Below are 16,427 nucleotides of genomic sequence, written 5' to 3'. Positions count from 1 at the left end.
AATCTGTTAAATAAAGTTTTAATTCATTCATCAATCAATCAATCAATCAATCAATCAATCCAACACCACCAGTGAATGAACGCAAGATCAAACTCTTTAACACTACACCATATTTGTATCTTTTTTATAGACAATGTGCATTTACATTAATCATTGTTACATGAAAATATGTTTGCACCAGATTTAGCAGAAGCTCATTTCCATCTGTAGTCTATCCAAAACACATGAAATACAAACAGTGCAAGAGTTCAAAATATATATACACCATACACCAATCTCTCCATTACAAAAATATTTGCACTACATCCCTCCCTACCTAAAGTTTGCATTTTGTACTTCATTTGTCCTTTAGGTTGTACTTTAGTTTATATATTGTATAGTGTTTGGACTTTATTCTTTTTACTGTATTTTTTGCAAACTTGTTGATACACCTTGTGGCACTTATTAAATATAAGTTCACTTATATAAAAATATAAATGAAAAACTCTTTACACATTTGCTGGAAAATGTGTTTTTTCTTCTTTTCCAAACATCTTGGAAAAATCACTTAGGCAATTATCATATGAGGTATTGAAGATATAATGTTTGTAATGTTTTTTTGCTGCAGCCACTTTATCCAGAACGGCAACTCGGGTCAGAGAGCAGAGCGGACACAGGCCGAGAATAGTCCTTTGTATTTGAATGAGGATCAGAATGATTGAGTGGTTTCCTGCAACCCAATAACAGAACAAGTCATTAGCAGAGGTAAGTATAACATGCTGGTATTCAGAATGCACAAAACTGAAAGGATGCTATTCAGCATTATTAGCATTATCACAATGCTAACAATGTGCACTCAACTCATTCTCTGCTAGATTCACTCACTCAATCGCTCAAGCCTCTTGAACAACATTAAAATACAAAGGACTGTTCTGTCTCTGTGTAGGCTCTCTGACCGAACACCGTTGCTGTTCTGCATCAAGTGGCTCCAGCACAAACATTACAAACATTATATCTTCACTTCAATATCAATATTATATGTGACAAACAAAACAAAACTTAAACAGCACTGATCACATTCAACAAACTTTCTTTGACAACACACCACCAACAATAAACATTCAAACTTAGCATACAGCATGCATATATAATAGCACATTATTCTCAAGATCAAATTAGTATTTCGGACTAAGAACCATATAAGGAGGAACAATGTTTTAAAACTTTATTATCCAAAGAAGGTAAGCTAGAGTGTTGTGTCCTTCATAGTTAAAAGGCAGTAGAAATCGAGTACCACTTTCTTCTGATGCATCGCATTCACATTTCACACTGCAAGCCGATATGGATCAACTTGCTAATACATGGGCTGTCCAAAACATGGCAAGACGGGATTCATATGGTTCTTCAATGCAAGGGTTCAAATGTCCACATACATAATACACATGACTTGAGAAGTCGTTATTATGGGATATCTCAGTCAATTCCCAGATTTGGCACGTTTTCCCAACTTGGTCACAGCCTTCTCAGACGAAGGTGAGGATGAGTTTCTTGGTGAGCGTGTATTTTGGCTCTGGCATTTGCTTGTGCCTCAAATACTCTCCTCTGCTGACCTCCCGGTTCACACGCGTCAGGACTGTGAGAATGTCCTCCTTGCTGCACAGAAGACAGTAGGTAAACATTACAGAAAGGAAAGGTATTGTGTTTCAGCTTAAACAGTTTGCCATCGCTACGTGCTTCGGCCTGTCCTGGTATGAGACGTCACGTCCCCCGTACAGCCCCACTGAGAAGGAATTTATATACCATTATATATACTCTTATTAAATATATATTATTTAATAAGAGTACATTTTCCGATTAAGAACTGCTGGCACTGTAATGAAAGACATCAGGATGTGAAAGGTCTTAATTAAATGTTTGAGCTTTCACTTTGTTTTGTATTAGACCGTTTAAGGCCCTGGGAATCATAATTACTTAATTAAATTGGGCAGTATTTGTGAGTGGGTTTTAAGGGTATCTGCAGGTTTCAACAAGTACAATTTAAGACTTTTAAAGACCTTTTTAATAGCAATTTTATACCAATTTCACGACCATACTAGCAAAATATTTTAATAAAAAACACATAGCGACACTGAACTTGTATTTATTGGTTTAAAATACAGAGACAGTGCATATTAAGGAACATTTGACTGTAAATATGCCAGTTTAGCCAGGTTGGCTAATTTTCAACTGTAGTCTCTGGGGCAGGTGACATGAGCACTACAATAATTAAGACATAGTACAATAATTAAAACACAGTAGGAATCAGTATAGGTTACAATACACTAAAATACATACAAATAAATACATTAAAATACATTACAATACATCACAACCCCTCAGTTAAAATGGTCGCACACTTGACCATCTCTCAACCATGATTTTAAGTTAGTTTGAAATGAAATGTAACTTTGATACTCCCTGAGCCGTATTGGCAGACTGTTCCCAGGTGTGGGCTGCTCTCATGGAAAAGGCTGCCTGACTAAAAGCAGACCTCCTGTTTGGGACTACACAGTCCCCTCTGACTACAGACCTGGTATATCTGTCAGCAGATGCTTTCTGTTTTATGAAAGTACAGAGGGGGGGAGGAGCCAAGCCATGTAGGATTTTATAGGTAAGGCAGGCATCTTTGAATTTGACGAGATTGTCCCAGCTCAGTAGGTTCTGGTTTGCTATGCTATGACAATGGTGGTGGCTGTTTGTTTTCCTGTCCAGAACTTTCACAGCCTGATGGTAAACTACCTGTTCAGATCGTAGTGTTGTACAGGAGGCTTGTGTCCAGCTAGTCAGACAGTATGTTAAATGTGACATAATAATGGCATTAAAATACAGTGCTGCTGCTTTTGTTGACCGAGAGTTTCTGATGTGACGGAAGTTTGATAAGTGAAACTTTGCGTCGTTTACTACCGATTTGATTTGTTTTTTTAAATGTAAGATTGGAGTCCATTTTTATCCATGCAAACTGGCGGCTGCACTTGCGCAAAATTCTTGCGCGTTCCATATAAGCTCTTGCCAGACGCACCAAGCTCCTGGTAGCCCTGCAAGAAACAACGCCTTGAATACAAAAACATTTAATATATTCAATATATATCCCATGCAAATTAAATATAAGACTTTTTAAAACCTTTTAAGGCCTTAAATAGAGAATTATGAATTTAAGACATTTTAATACCCCGCAGATACCCTGTTTGAGCTTTCACTTTTTTTGTTTCGTTTTGTATTACACCGTTTAAGGCCCTGGGAATCTGTGAATTAAATTGGGCGGTATTCCCCTTTAACCCTCTGTGACGTGTGAGTTTTAAGCCGAGCTGTTCACATCCTAGATATATATAACTAGATGGTGCAAGGCGGAGTCTCCAGCGTAGTTCACCTTGCCACAGGCAGCACGCCCACTCATAACATGAATGTCTATGGTGCATGTACTATTGAAATAACCGTAGCGTGCTAAATTTTCAACCGATGTACAAACGGTTTGGTTTATTACAAACATTATTTACGTGGCTATGATTCAGGATGCTTGGACATGTTGAAATTATTTTCATATGAAAGTCCATTATAAGTAATGCAATATGATAACTACATCTCTGGCGTTTATAACAAACCAAACCGTTTTGAAAATCGGTTGAAAATTGAGCAAGCTATGGTTATTTCAATAGTATTGTACATGCACCATATAGACATTCATGTAATGAGTGGGCGTGCTGCCTGTGGCAAGATGGCCGCCATGTGGCAACGTCGGTCTCCATTGGCCAGCAGCGTGGGTGAGTCATCTAGCCTTTATATACGTCTATGGTTCACATCACGTGCGTTGGTCTCTGGAGCCCCTCCCCCCTCTCACCTGGCCGCAGCCCTCTCCAGCTGCCGACACAGCTCCTGGATGTAGATGGAACCCGTGCTAGTGTTGCGGAACGACTTGCACTCCTCCACCGTCGCCATGCCCACCAGGACGTCAGCGGCCCACGGGACCGACTCGCCCGGGGCCGAGCTGGCGTCCTCCTGCCAGCTGCTCCGCTCGCCCCCCTCTCCCTCCCTCGGTGTCGAGGGGCAGGGCAACGCGCCCCGCTGGTAAGCGCTGCCCTGGCACGCCTGGATGAAGAAGAGCTTGGGTTTCCCCGCCAGGGTGGGGGCGCGCCCGCCCGTGAAGGGCTGGGTTAATTCGCGGAGAGACACCTTCTGCTCGTCGGTCCCGAACACGCACCCCATCTCTCCGTGGGACAGCACGCACACCACCTGAGGTCAGATTAGATTCGATTATATGCCTTTATTGTCATTATATATGCATACAACAAGATTTGGGACTCAAAATTTAAGGTGCAGTAGTGGAAGCAAATATAAAATCACACAAGTAATAAAAGTGAAACATAAAATACTATACAATAAAACAATGTTACAATACTGTACAATATACAAAATAACAACAATATACAAAATAACAATATACAAAATAACAATCACAGTGTCAGACGGTAGTGGGTGGGTATTAAGAGGTCGAATGGGTCATGACTTCAGTCGAGCCGTCTGAAAGAACGGGGATTGCGTATCGCTAGAGATTATGTACATTTGGATAAACTGTAATGTCATGTCACTCACCAAGGCGTCTGCCATCATGAAATCCTCTTTTCCCAGAGACTCCAGGACTTTCCGTGTTTCGTTCGCGGTCATATCTTTATGCACTTTCACCTCAAAGCCGAGCCTGGAGAAGACGCTATGCAGAGCCTCTGTGAGAGATGGACGGAGAGAACTTTGAATAGCATATCAAAGTCGATGAATGCCAACTCTGAACTACATTAGACTCTAGCTGTAGATAGGGCTGTTTCCCCGAAGCTGGTTTTTGGGCTTCGAACTTCGTCAGGGTTTTTCGAACGGACGTTCGAACCTTCGTTTTTAATAATAAAAAAATATATATATAAATATCCTCAAACTAAATCCTCAATTTGAATAAAGTGATTAATCTGATTAAATTAGTATATATATATTTTTTATTAAATCAACTTTCTTTAATGAATATAACTCAGTTTTAATACTATAATATTAGTGTAGCCTAATCTTTATCTGCAACTGTGAAGAAAAACCCCATTGGTTTAAACAGAATGAATAGACACATGAAAAAAAGTTATTAAAAGATAAAATAATAATAATATTTCTTAATAAAAATTTGAATGTTGATTTAGAATTCGAATGACAACGTAACGAACGAAGGTCCGAATGTTCGGGCTCAGCCCTAGCTGTAGAGAGAGAGAGAGAGAGCGAGAGAGACACACACACACACCGGATCAGAGTGGCATCTGGCCCTGAGCTAATCAAATACAGTGGTACTTACTCTCGTCCTCCCGAGTTCCTGGTCGATTCTTCAGCTCATTCCCCGCAAACTGCTCGTTGTTGATGATTAAACATAACCCACGAGGATTATGGGTCAGTGTGTAGCACTCCGTCTGCAGGAAAGTGTACACGTATACAAAAAAAAAGAAAACACAATTTGCTCCAATGACAACTTTGTAATTGATTTCAAATCAATCGATTTGTTAATGAATTCACAAATTTTCACGATTTGACCCGATTTGCTCGACGTCGGAGCGAAGCGCCGTGGGACGGGTTACCTGATCTCGGAGAGAGGCGGCCTCTGCGACCGGGTCCGAGTCCGAGTGAAGACTCTGGCCCTCTCCATTGGACAACCTGTGCTCACCTATACAGGCCAAAGCACACTGGAGTTATTCAAGTGAGAATGTCGTGTGTGCGTGTGGCTGATCACTGTGATGCCTATTGTTATGAAATATGGGTGCCGTGTGTGGGTGGGGGATGGATTTGTTGGGAGGAGTTAGCCATCACCTGTACCACAGAAATGATGGATCTATGCTTGAGAATGTCTTTTAAGAACACTTGTAAAAATATATATATATCTGCGTGTATGTGTGTGTGATATAAATGAGCAAGTAATAATAATAATAATAATAATAAACTTCATTTGTATAGCACCTTTCATACAATAATTGCAGCCCCAAGTGCTTCACAGCAGTGATGTAGACACAAAATAGACAGGCATAAAACGAGCATAAAATTGGCATAATTATAGACAGGCATAAAATGAGAAGAGAATTGATTTGTAATTGAAGTCATTAAAATAAAAATTTAATTAAAAGATTGCAATAGATTTCTGTGTTTGTTAACCCTTTCACTGCCGCACTACCAAACGGTTAACCCTTTCACTGTGGCAATACACAGAAGGTTAACCCTTTCACTGCCACACGACAGCAGGTTAACCGTCGGTAGTGTTATAGTAAAGGGTTAACCTTCTGTAGTATGGCAGTGAAAGGGTTAAAACCCAAGAGAGGTTCCTGCACAGGTCTCCCCCACCTCCAGGGTCTCTGAGGCCCCACTTGTATTGGGAATCGTGCGGTTTCAATCTTATTGATTAGGATAGATTTCTGACATTAACTAATTAACTATAAAAGACTATTTGCGGGTTTCTGACAAAATACAGAATACGAACAGTGCAATAATATAGACATAAATTAGTCATTCACGTCTAGTAATTAGTAATATAATAAGTGAGTAATCCTGTGAGACTTACGGCTGGACTGCGTCTCTGATATCGACAGGCTGTGTTGTGGTTGAGGGGAGTCACAGACCCTCTATATACGAAGAGAAGAAACACAAACAGAATGGTCAGCAAGTTGGTTATTCAGAGGGAGTGTCTCATCTTTCTCTCACGCACAAGCAGCATACACACACCCGATTGTCCATGCTGAAATGGGAAGATGATCTAGACGGAGAATCCAGGTTGCTGAATGGCTGAATGGAAGGCTGACGACCTGCAAATAACAACAAATGATCACGCTGTCCGATGACAAACACTGTACACTGCAAATAAAACAACCACATAATCAATTCAGATGCTAATAAGTTATATACGGAACCCTTCAGGTGAAGCGCCACAAGTCCATTTTATATTTTGAGGAGAGCGATGTTTTCAGATCTCAGTTTTTTTTTTTTGTAAGTGAGACTGTACACTTTTGGGTGAAGAATCGCATGAACACATTGGACGCCAGACCCGAGTATAGTCGGGTTAACACGCCGACGCTTGAGCGCCAATCACGACTATAGTCGGGTTTTAATCGTTATTTCTTTTATTAGCGATATCCATTCATTTTCATCCATCCAACCTGATGTTATCATTGGGAATGGGTCTGAGCTCGCAAAAGGGCAAATACCGCCGCCTATCGTCTCCCGGATGGTATTGCACATCATTGGATTGGATTGGCTGGGGATGTGCATTAAAAAAAAGTCCGGTCTAGGTTTTCCTTCTTTATATACCACATTGACTGGGGACACTCTGAACAGCGTGGATTATGTGTTTTGGATATATAACGTTGGATCAATAAACGCGATCAATATTTGGAATGGCGATCAGGAATTGGATTAAGCTTTTTGCAGGACATCAGATGTGAGGTAAGGACTCTATGTTACCAGTCTTGGGTTAATCAGATGTTTTTTTCACAGCGATCACAGTGTCTGTGTGTGTGTGTGTGTGCCGTTGGCGCTGACCAAGGCACGGATAAGCGATTTTTCAGCCCGCTTCTGTATCGTGCATAAGGACACATATACTATCGATAATCTAGCGTTTATTTGAAAACGATTCATAAATCAGCCGAAAAATGACAACGTGTTTTGTGTATTCCACTAAAGGGCTATTATCGTGTCTTTCTCTGGAATTACTAAAAATCACCAAAACTATACTCGTATTCAAAGCGGTATAAAACGGAAATGTATCGATGAAAAAACAATCCGTTTTGTACATGTTGACTGCAAGCAACTCATTGATAAGCGACGTGTGTATTAGACCCATAGCCATAATTTAAGATATATTTTAAGCACTCGCAAATATCCCCGTCCTCTCATTGATTAAAGCGGTGGCCATCTAGGCCTAATTTCCCGGAAGGGGCGTGGCGCTCAATGTGTTAAGGTAATATGGACTAGCTATATATAACGCAGCGTACACATACAAAAAATAGGTGTTGGAAGAAATGATGAACAGACTTATATGGGTTTTCCTCTCTTCAGCGCACAACCCGCACGTGCACACATACCTGGTCGGTACTGTTGCATTCTCTGGGCCAGTTGTTGATCACATTCCATTAGAATTCCATGCAGCTCTTCCAGTCTGTCTTTTGCCAGCAAACCCCTCCTCTCCATTTCAGCCAGTACATCCAATGGTGTCTATAAGAGAGAGAAACTGGTTGTGGCTGGCTGTGTGTCTGTGTGTGTGTGTGTAGCACTTTTCCCTTATATTCATCCTCACATTGCAAGCCTCCAGAGGTCCTCTGCCTAGCTTGTCGCTGAGCAGAAATTTCATCTTTTCCAGATTCTCCCGAGTTATATCCTCATGTATCCGATACAACATCACCCTGACAGAGGAAAAGGGAGCGATGAAAAACAGGAATAACAAGGATAAGAGGAAATGGGTCAGAGGAAGACAAAGAAAAAGTTTTTATTGTCAGCTTTGTTATCCTTCAAGTTCAAGTTTGTTTATTATTTGTCACAACAAAATACAGAATACTTTATAATGAAATGCTTGTTTCTGTATGAGCCCCTGAGAGTGTGCTACATACAGTAAATAGAAAGTAAGTAAAAAAAAATTAAAATAAAAGTTATTATAAGTAAGTAAAGTCAATAATTATACAATATACAATACCTTAGCATCAGGGCGGTGTGGTGTTGGAAGGTTAAATAACTTTGTGGCTGCTTTTACCTGTAATGTGATAGAACGGGACTTGCATCCGTCTGTGGGCCATAACTCTCCTCTGATTGGCTGCCGTTGGTCTCCAGCAGGCTGAGGAGGTCTTCTCGACCAATCACTAGGAGCAGCTGGGACAGGAAGTGATGGTTTTCCAGCAAACCTTTCTCTTCCAGCCTCAAAAACAATTCTTTACCATCCTTCACCTACATCAAAAGGACACACACACAAAAAACATACCTTGGTTTACAATCTGTGTCCAAGATGTAACTCAGAAGGCAAGAGAAACACTAACTGTTACACAAGCCAAACGCACCTTGAGGGTTCGTATTGTAGGTCAGAAATGAGATTAGATTATACAGCACATATAAAATAAAATGCTAATGTAACAGTAAGGTACAATAGTAATATACAATGTACAGAGTGTAGTGCTAATCAGATGCATGTACAGAGTTGTAATATTAATATGTACAGTGATAAAGGTATAAAGACAGTAGCGTAACTAGTAAGAGTAGGTAAGGGATATGTACAGATATAAATATAGTATGCAGATATGTAAAAATTATTATATGCAGGTATGTACAGACAGATGTGGATAAATATATACACAGTAAAAATTTAAATTTTAATATATATATATATATATACAGCATTATTGTACATGCTGTATTGTACATGCTACCTAAGAGAAGAACCGGAATTGCAAAGGGCGCATTCTGGAACCATAGAGAATTATTGAGAAGAAACATAAGTTGGAAAACGAAGACCAGGATTTTGGAAATGTATGTTATGTCAGTCTTTTCATACGGAGCAGAAGCATGGGCGCTGAATGAAGAGGCAAAGAGGATGATAGACTCTTTTGAAATGTGGACGCTGAGGAAGATGCTGAAGATAACATGGAAGGATAAGATCAAGAATGAGGAGGTACTGAGAAGAGGGTATGGAAGGAGGACAGCTGCTGGAGAGGCTGAAAAAGAGAAAGATGGAGTTGTGCGGGCATGTTCTGAGAGGATCCAGCGGGGAGATGTTCAAGAAGGTGGTGATGGGGAAGGTGGATGGAAAGAGAGGAAGTGAAAGACCAAGAAGAGGCTGGGTAGACGACGTCTGTGATTGGAGCGGAGTGAGAGGCGGAGTCACGGAGTTGGAGAGAAGAAGTGGGGACAGAATGGGTTGGAGAGTGATAGGCAACCTTCGAAACGAAGAAGCCACCTGACGATGATGATCATACAGAGTTATATGCAGGTGTATAAGTAGGTATATAGGATTATAATTATGCACGTATATTCATATATATATATATATATATGGTAAATATAAATGTATTATATACGGTATATACAGCACTATTGTACATGCTATCATACAGAGTTAAATGGGTAAACTATAGTATGAGGTAGGTAGTTATGATTATTATGATTACAGGGCGGCTACGTGGCGTAGTGGGCAAGGCGCTCGCCACGAATGCGGAGACCCAGCGCTCCACATTGCTTTCAGTTTAGCTGGTCGTTCATACTAATTACACATTGGCCGTATTAGGGGGTGGGAAACTGATGGGTGGGGATCGGGCGTTGTGGACAGCGACTCCTATAGGTCGGTTGGTGCGCCTGCACAGTAGAATCAGGAAGTGTCGGGGGCAGCGTGAGCCTCCCACGCGTTACTCCTCGCCACTGAGAGATCGAGCTGCGCAGGTGAAAAGATGCGACTGCTGTTACCTCAAGTACCGGAGGGGACTTGTGCTATGTATGACTTAGTCCACATTGCAGCCGGCTTGTGGGAGGCAAGAAACAGCGTTCGTGACAGGGGAGGGTTGAATTGGATAATACGAAATTGGGATGGGAGAAAATATAGAAAATGGGAGAAAAAGTGGATAAAAAAAAAAGAAGATTATTATGATTACAGTGTAGACAGTGAAAGCAGTAGGTAGGTATAAATTAAGTATAGACAACAGGGTTCAAAGTTGTACAGTACGGGTAACAGAGCCTAGGGTGTAGGCAATGGAGTCAGAGTTCAGAGTTGATATGGTATGGGGGGGGGGTACTAATGTTGTACTCTGGATTAAGAAAGGTGGGAGAGGTGCGGCTGGATAGCGCAGTGGAGAATTATTCAATCTTTATTTATACTCGATAATACACTGAGTAATTAAACTCATTTACAGTGCCGTCGAGATGCACTCGCCTACCACCGCAGAGACACTGTCTGTGATCGGATCCAGCTGTCAGCGGTACCTCCGGCTTGGTCAGTCATCCCTACTAACACAATTGGCAGTGTTAGCGGGTGGGAAGCCGGCGGGGTATGTGTCTTGGTCGTTGCAAACTGCGGTACCTACTGGTCGGTCGGGGAGCCTGGTCAGTAGGGAGGGGATGGGGAGGGAAATAGCGTGAACCTCCGCACACGTTACATTCCCCCAGTGAGAGTCCTCGCAGTCAGGTGAAAAGAAGCGGCTGGCTGACTCCACATGTATCGGAGGAGGCATGTGGTAGTTCTACACCCTCCCTAGGCCGACAGTGGGGCAATGCGCACAACGACCAGGAAGGGAATTGGCATAACGATTGGCATGGGAGCAAAATACAGAAAAAAGTGAGAACAAAAAAATTAAAAAGAAAATTAAAAAGTGGGAGAGAGATGTGGGGAGACCCACCGTCTCCAGGCGTTTCCTGTTGACTACATCGCGACACAGGAAGCACAGGGCAGCCACTTCCGAGGATTCCAGGTCCTCGTCGATGCGAGAGAGCGTCAACTTATCCATCACTCACATCCATGTATTGTAAACAGACCCAGTCCTCAACTCCCACCTGGACAGAAGAAGGGGAGATGTTAGCAGGAACTCTGTGGGGGGCAAAGGAGAAAGGGTGCGGTATTAAGTTGTGTCCATAAGCTACTTTAGAAACTACCTACCTCAACTATAGTCTACCCATTTAACTCTGTATGATTAGCATGTACAATAGTGCCTTATATACCGTATATATATACATTTATATTAGGTTAGATTAAAATGTATTGTCATCATACAGCACAAGTACAGTACAATGAAAAGAAGTTTGACATCCAACCAGAGTGCAAATGTAGCAGTAAAGTGCGATAGTAATATATAATGTAATTTTATTTGGTTGTTTGCTTGATTGATGTGTTTTAATTATTTCCCTTACAGGCAACAGGGTTCAAAGTTGTACAGTACGGGTAACAGAGCCTAGGGTGTAGGCAATGGAGTCAGAGTTTATATGGTATGGGGGGGGGGGGGGGGGTCACCATGGCACAGAGTTCAGAGAGATGACAGCTGACTCGGGTAAGAAGCTGTTCCAGAGTCTGCTTGACTTGGAGTGGAGGTTCCTGTAGTGTCTCCCGGAGGGGAGGAGGGTGAGAGGCGTCCTTGACAATGCTGCATGCCTTCCTCAGACACCGTTTATGATGGATAGACTCAAATGGCAGGGAGTGGTGTACCGGTGGCGTCTATGCCTCTACAACGCTGTTCGGTTTCCGGGTTCCTCCGATTGGCCACTAAGCCCACGTGACCTAGCACGTGGCTAGCACGCCCCCCCCCCCCCCTTATCGCCGCCAGTTCGCGCGACAAGCCCCTTCAATGACAGAGCTCCCATATTTGCGAATGCATAGACTATATCTTAAATTATGGCTATGTGTCTAATATGGCCGTAGCTTATCAATGACTTGTTTTGTTTACATCAGGGTGAACGCTGTTGCATTCGCAAATATGAGAGCCAGCAATACGCAGCTATGTTGTGTCTTTACACATATGTTGGATTATGTAATTGGTTTGTCATGACAAACCAATAAAAAATCGGACTTGTTTTGTTTACATCAGGGTGAACGCTGTTGCATTCGCAAATATGAGAGCCAGCAATACGCAGCTATGTTGTTTCTTTACACATATGTTGGATTATGTAATTGGTTTGTTATGACAAACCAATAAAAAAATTGCTACTTTACATCAGGGTGAACGCTGTTACGCTGCCACCACCCTTGCGAATGTCATTGAAGGGGCTTGTCGCGCGAACTGGCGGCGATAAGGGGGGCGTGCTAGCGCAGGGTCACGTGGGCTTAGTGGCCAATCAGAGGAACCCGGAAACCGAACAGCGTTGTAGAAGGCATAGACGCGTACCGGTGATGCGTTCGGTGGTTATCACCACACCCTCTGCAGTGCTTTCCGGTCAGAGGCAGTGCAGTTGCCGTACCAGACTGTGATGCAGACAGTTAGTGAGTATGCCTTTTTAAGGGCGCACCGGTAGAAGAAATCTGAGCAGACAGGTGGGCTTTCTTCAGTCTCCTTAGGAAGAAGAGGCGCCCGGTGAGCCTTCTTGACCAGTGACGAGCCGGTGTGTTGTGCTGCCATCTGAAAACTTGATAACAATGGTGTTGGTGCCATGTATAGGAGTGCGGTCGTGGGTGAAGAGGGAGTAGAGAAGGGGGCTCAGCATGCGGCCTTACGGGACGCCGGTGATCAGGGTGAGGCTGGAGGACGCGAGATTGTCCATCCTAACAAACTGAGGTCTGTTATCCTGAAGTCTAGTACTATCCAGTTGCAGGTTTCCACAAGGTCACCAAGTTTGGAGATGAGTTTGGAGGGGATGATGATGGTGTTGAATGCTGAGCTGAAGTCGATGAACAGCATTCGCACACATGGGTATTGCTCTCATCCAGGTGGGAGAGGGCGGAATGTAGCGGTGTCTGAGGAGATGGCGCCCTCTGTGCTCCTGTTCTCACGGTAGGCAAATTAGTGACTTTCCAGTGAGGGTGAGAGGCCAGATTTGAGGTGAGCCAGGACCAGCCTCTCGAAGCACTTCATGGTGAGTGCAACAGGGCGGAAGTCATTAAGGCTCGAAGCAGAGGATTGAGCCATTGAGCCTGCGAAGGAGGCAATTTCCAGCCTTGATTGATTGATTGAAAATGTTATTAACAGATTGCAGAATGGGTACAATACAGTATAAGGCTCAATACACACAATTGTTAAGGGGATGCAGACCAGAGAAAGACTTTCGTCTCGTTTACATCAGGGTCCCCCATTTTCAATTCATCATTCATCACCCTACATTGTGGGGAGCGCTTTGAGTGTCTAGAAAAGCGCTATATAAAATGTAATGATCATTCATTCATTCATTAACGCGCTATATAAATGCACCATTTATACATATATGTCTGAATATACCTGCATATAATCCGTAGATACTATATCTAATATATCCCTTATATTACGCTGCTGGTCAGTATGACTACTACTACCATATTGTCTTTATACCTGTATGTATCACTGTACATACTAATATTACAACTCTGTACATACATCTGATTAGCACTACTACACTCAGTCAGTAGTTTACTCATTTATATATTTTATACCCAGTTTAATCTCCTGTACATTGTATATTGATATTGCGCTTTACCTTTACATTTGCACTCTGGTTGGATGCCAAACTTATTTTCGTTGTACTGTACTTGTGCTGCTGTATGATGAAATACATTTTAATCTAATCTAAATGGTGAACCCGTAGGAAACCCAGTCAGATGGTGTAGTGACGTCACTTACTTACTAACTTAACACCTAGGTTCCCGTACAGCGTCGTTTCCGCGCTGCCCAAAGAAAGGTTAGTTACCTTCAATTTTATATACTGTGTTAACCCCAGTTTTCTGGGAATAATGTCTTGAATGTGTCTAGCCGGTCTGTATTTGAGTTAACTTGCAATTTTGTGAGTTACTATGATGACTGGAATTTAGCTTTTTATTTCGTCAAGTGCAGTCGGGAACAGCAAACAAAACTCACCCGACACCAGAATCAACTTTTGTCAGCTCCTTAATAAAGCATAAAAACAACGTTACACACGTCTTCTGTAGCCTACTTTTTCCACTTCCACTAAGTAAGTGAACGGCGAAGAATTGTCCCTGACGGTGTCTACTTCTGTTCTGTCCCTAATGGGGCCGCCTGTAGTTTCTGTTTGAACGGAAAATAGACCACTGCACTTCCGCGTTACATGGAGCTCGTGAGGGGGATGGGGAAGGGGGGGGGATAACATGGGGGAGGAGGGGGGGGGGATAACATGAATGAATGTTGATTAGAGCCTCTCTCTAGGCTCTAATTGATTGATTGATTGATTGATTGATTGATTGACATTTGTATTAACAGATTGCAGAATGGGTACAATACAGTATGGCTCAATAGAATACACACAATTGTTAAGGGGATGCAGACGGTACTGACCAGAGAAAGACTTTTGTCTTGTTTACATCAGGGTCCCCCATGTTCAATTCATCATGACATTTATGACATACAGATACTTACATTTATCACATAAAATATATACAAATATACAGTACTGTTTAACAGAGATCCTAACAGAAACTATATATATTCGAGGGGGAGGAAACTGTACATTGGAGGGGGTTGGGTGGGGGGGTTTGGACATTTACGGGGTCCAGTTTCGAATTGCAGCCTCCCGTAGGTGCTCTTTAAGAGCGGTTTTGAAAGTGGGTAGTGATTCACATTCCGGTAGGGCGTTCCACATTGATGTGGCATAATTGCGAAAGGTGTTTAGTCCCTTGTTTGAGCCGAATCTGGGTTGAACATGATTTGTGGAACTCCCTCTGGTGTTGTGGTCATGGAATTCACTGACCTTTGGGAAGTATTTCGACATGTACATGGGTATCTTAGTGGTGTAGTGCATCTTGTAGACCAGGCCCAAATCAATCAACATTCATCCACACGCCGTGGAATCGATAATGTCCTTTAACATCACATCATGGTTGGGCGGCTACGTGGCGTAGTGGGCAAGGCGCTCGCCACGAATGCGGAGACGCTGGGCTTGCCTGTTCGAGCCCAGCGCTCCACATTGCTTTCAGTTTAGCTGGTCGTTCATACTAATACACATTGGCCGTATTAGGGGGTGGGAAACTGATGGGTGGGGATCGGGCGTTGTGGACAGCGACTCCTACAGGTCGGTTGGTGCGCCTGCGCAGTAGAATCAGGAAGTGTCGGGGGCAGCGTGAGCCTCCCACGCGTTACTCCTCGCCACTGAGAGATCGAGCTGCGCAGGTGAAAAGATGCGACTGCTGTTACCTCAAGTACCGGAGGGGACTTGTGCTATGTATGACTTAGTCCACATTGCAGCCGGCTTGTGGGAGGCAAGAAACAGCGTTCGTGACAGGGGAGGGTTGAATTGGATGATACGAAATTGGGATGGGAGAAAATATAGAAAATAAGAGAAAAAGTGGATACAAAAAAAAAAACATCACATCATGGTTTGGAGTGATGCGTGCCATCAACCGGAAACCTCTCGACAGGGTCGTTAAGATCAGCGGCAAGATAATTGAGGACGACCAGGAGCCACTCAGCAGCATCGACAAGAAACGGACAGTTAAAAAGGCCTCCCAAATAGTTGAAGACAACACACACACCCTTCACACCCATTACAAACTAATGCCCTCAGGCCGTCGATACAGAGCTTCATCACTGAACAAAAGGGGCTTAGGTAGCTTCGTGCCAACCTCCATCAGACTGCTGAACACCTAGGTCTGGTGGAGGCCGGACTCCCCCTTCCACCTGATGGACATATTATGTACCTGTACTACTATTATTTATATACATAAATAATTTCCCTGTGGTTTTTGTTGCTTTGTTTTCTTTTTTGCCTTTTGTCAGCGACTTTGGGTCTTTGAAAAGCGCTATACAAAATCAATG

General features: G+C 42.7%; 1 protein-coding gene across 3 annotated transcripts; it reads right to left on the bottom strand.

Moving 5' to 3' along the window:
* Positions 1 to 110: 110 nt before the first annotated feature.
* casp8 (caspase 8, apoptosis-related cysteine peptidase) lies at positions 111 to 14,681 on the bottom strand. 3 transcript variants are annotated; one of them, XM_084312407.1, is made up of 12 exons: positions 14,517 to 14,681; positions 11,385 to 11,572; positions 8,762 to 8,952; positions 8,312 to 8,417; positions 8,100 to 8,229; positions 6,745 to 6,824; positions 6,584 to 6,644; positions 5,613 to 5,698; positions 5,336 to 5,447; positions 4,606 to 4,733; positions 3,854 to 4,245; positions 111 to 1,632 (listed from the first exon to the last, which is right to left on the bottom strand). In XM_084312407.1, exons 2-12 carry the CDS (start codon positions 11,490 to 11,492, stop codon positions 1,503 to 1,505), a joined length of 1,524 nt encoding a protein of 507 aa, XP_084168533.1. In that variant the 5' UTR covers positions 11,493 to 11,572; positions 14,517 to 14,681; the 3' UTR covers positions 111 to 1,502. The 3 variants fall into 3 exon arrangements, with proteins under 3 accessions (XP_084168533.1, XP_084168532.1, XP_084168534.1); XM_084312406.1 differs by having other exon boundaries at positions 11,385 to 11,538; XM_084312408.1 differs by lacking the exon at positions 14,517 to 14,681 and adding an exon at positions 14,283 to 14,396 and having other exon boundaries at positions 11,385 to 11,538.
* Between the last annotated feature and the right edge of the window lie 1,746 nt (positions 14,682 to 16,427).

The sequence above is a fragment of the Notolepis coatsorum genome, assembly GCF_963971535.1.
Source record: "Notolepis coatsorum genome assembly, chromosome: 4".
NCBI classification, from domain to species: domain Eukaryota; kingdom Metazoa; phylum Chordata; class Actinopteri; order Aulopiformes; family Paralepididae; genus Notolepis; species Notolepis coatsorum.
This window is presented reverse-complemented; position numbering and strand designations above follow the sequence as displayed.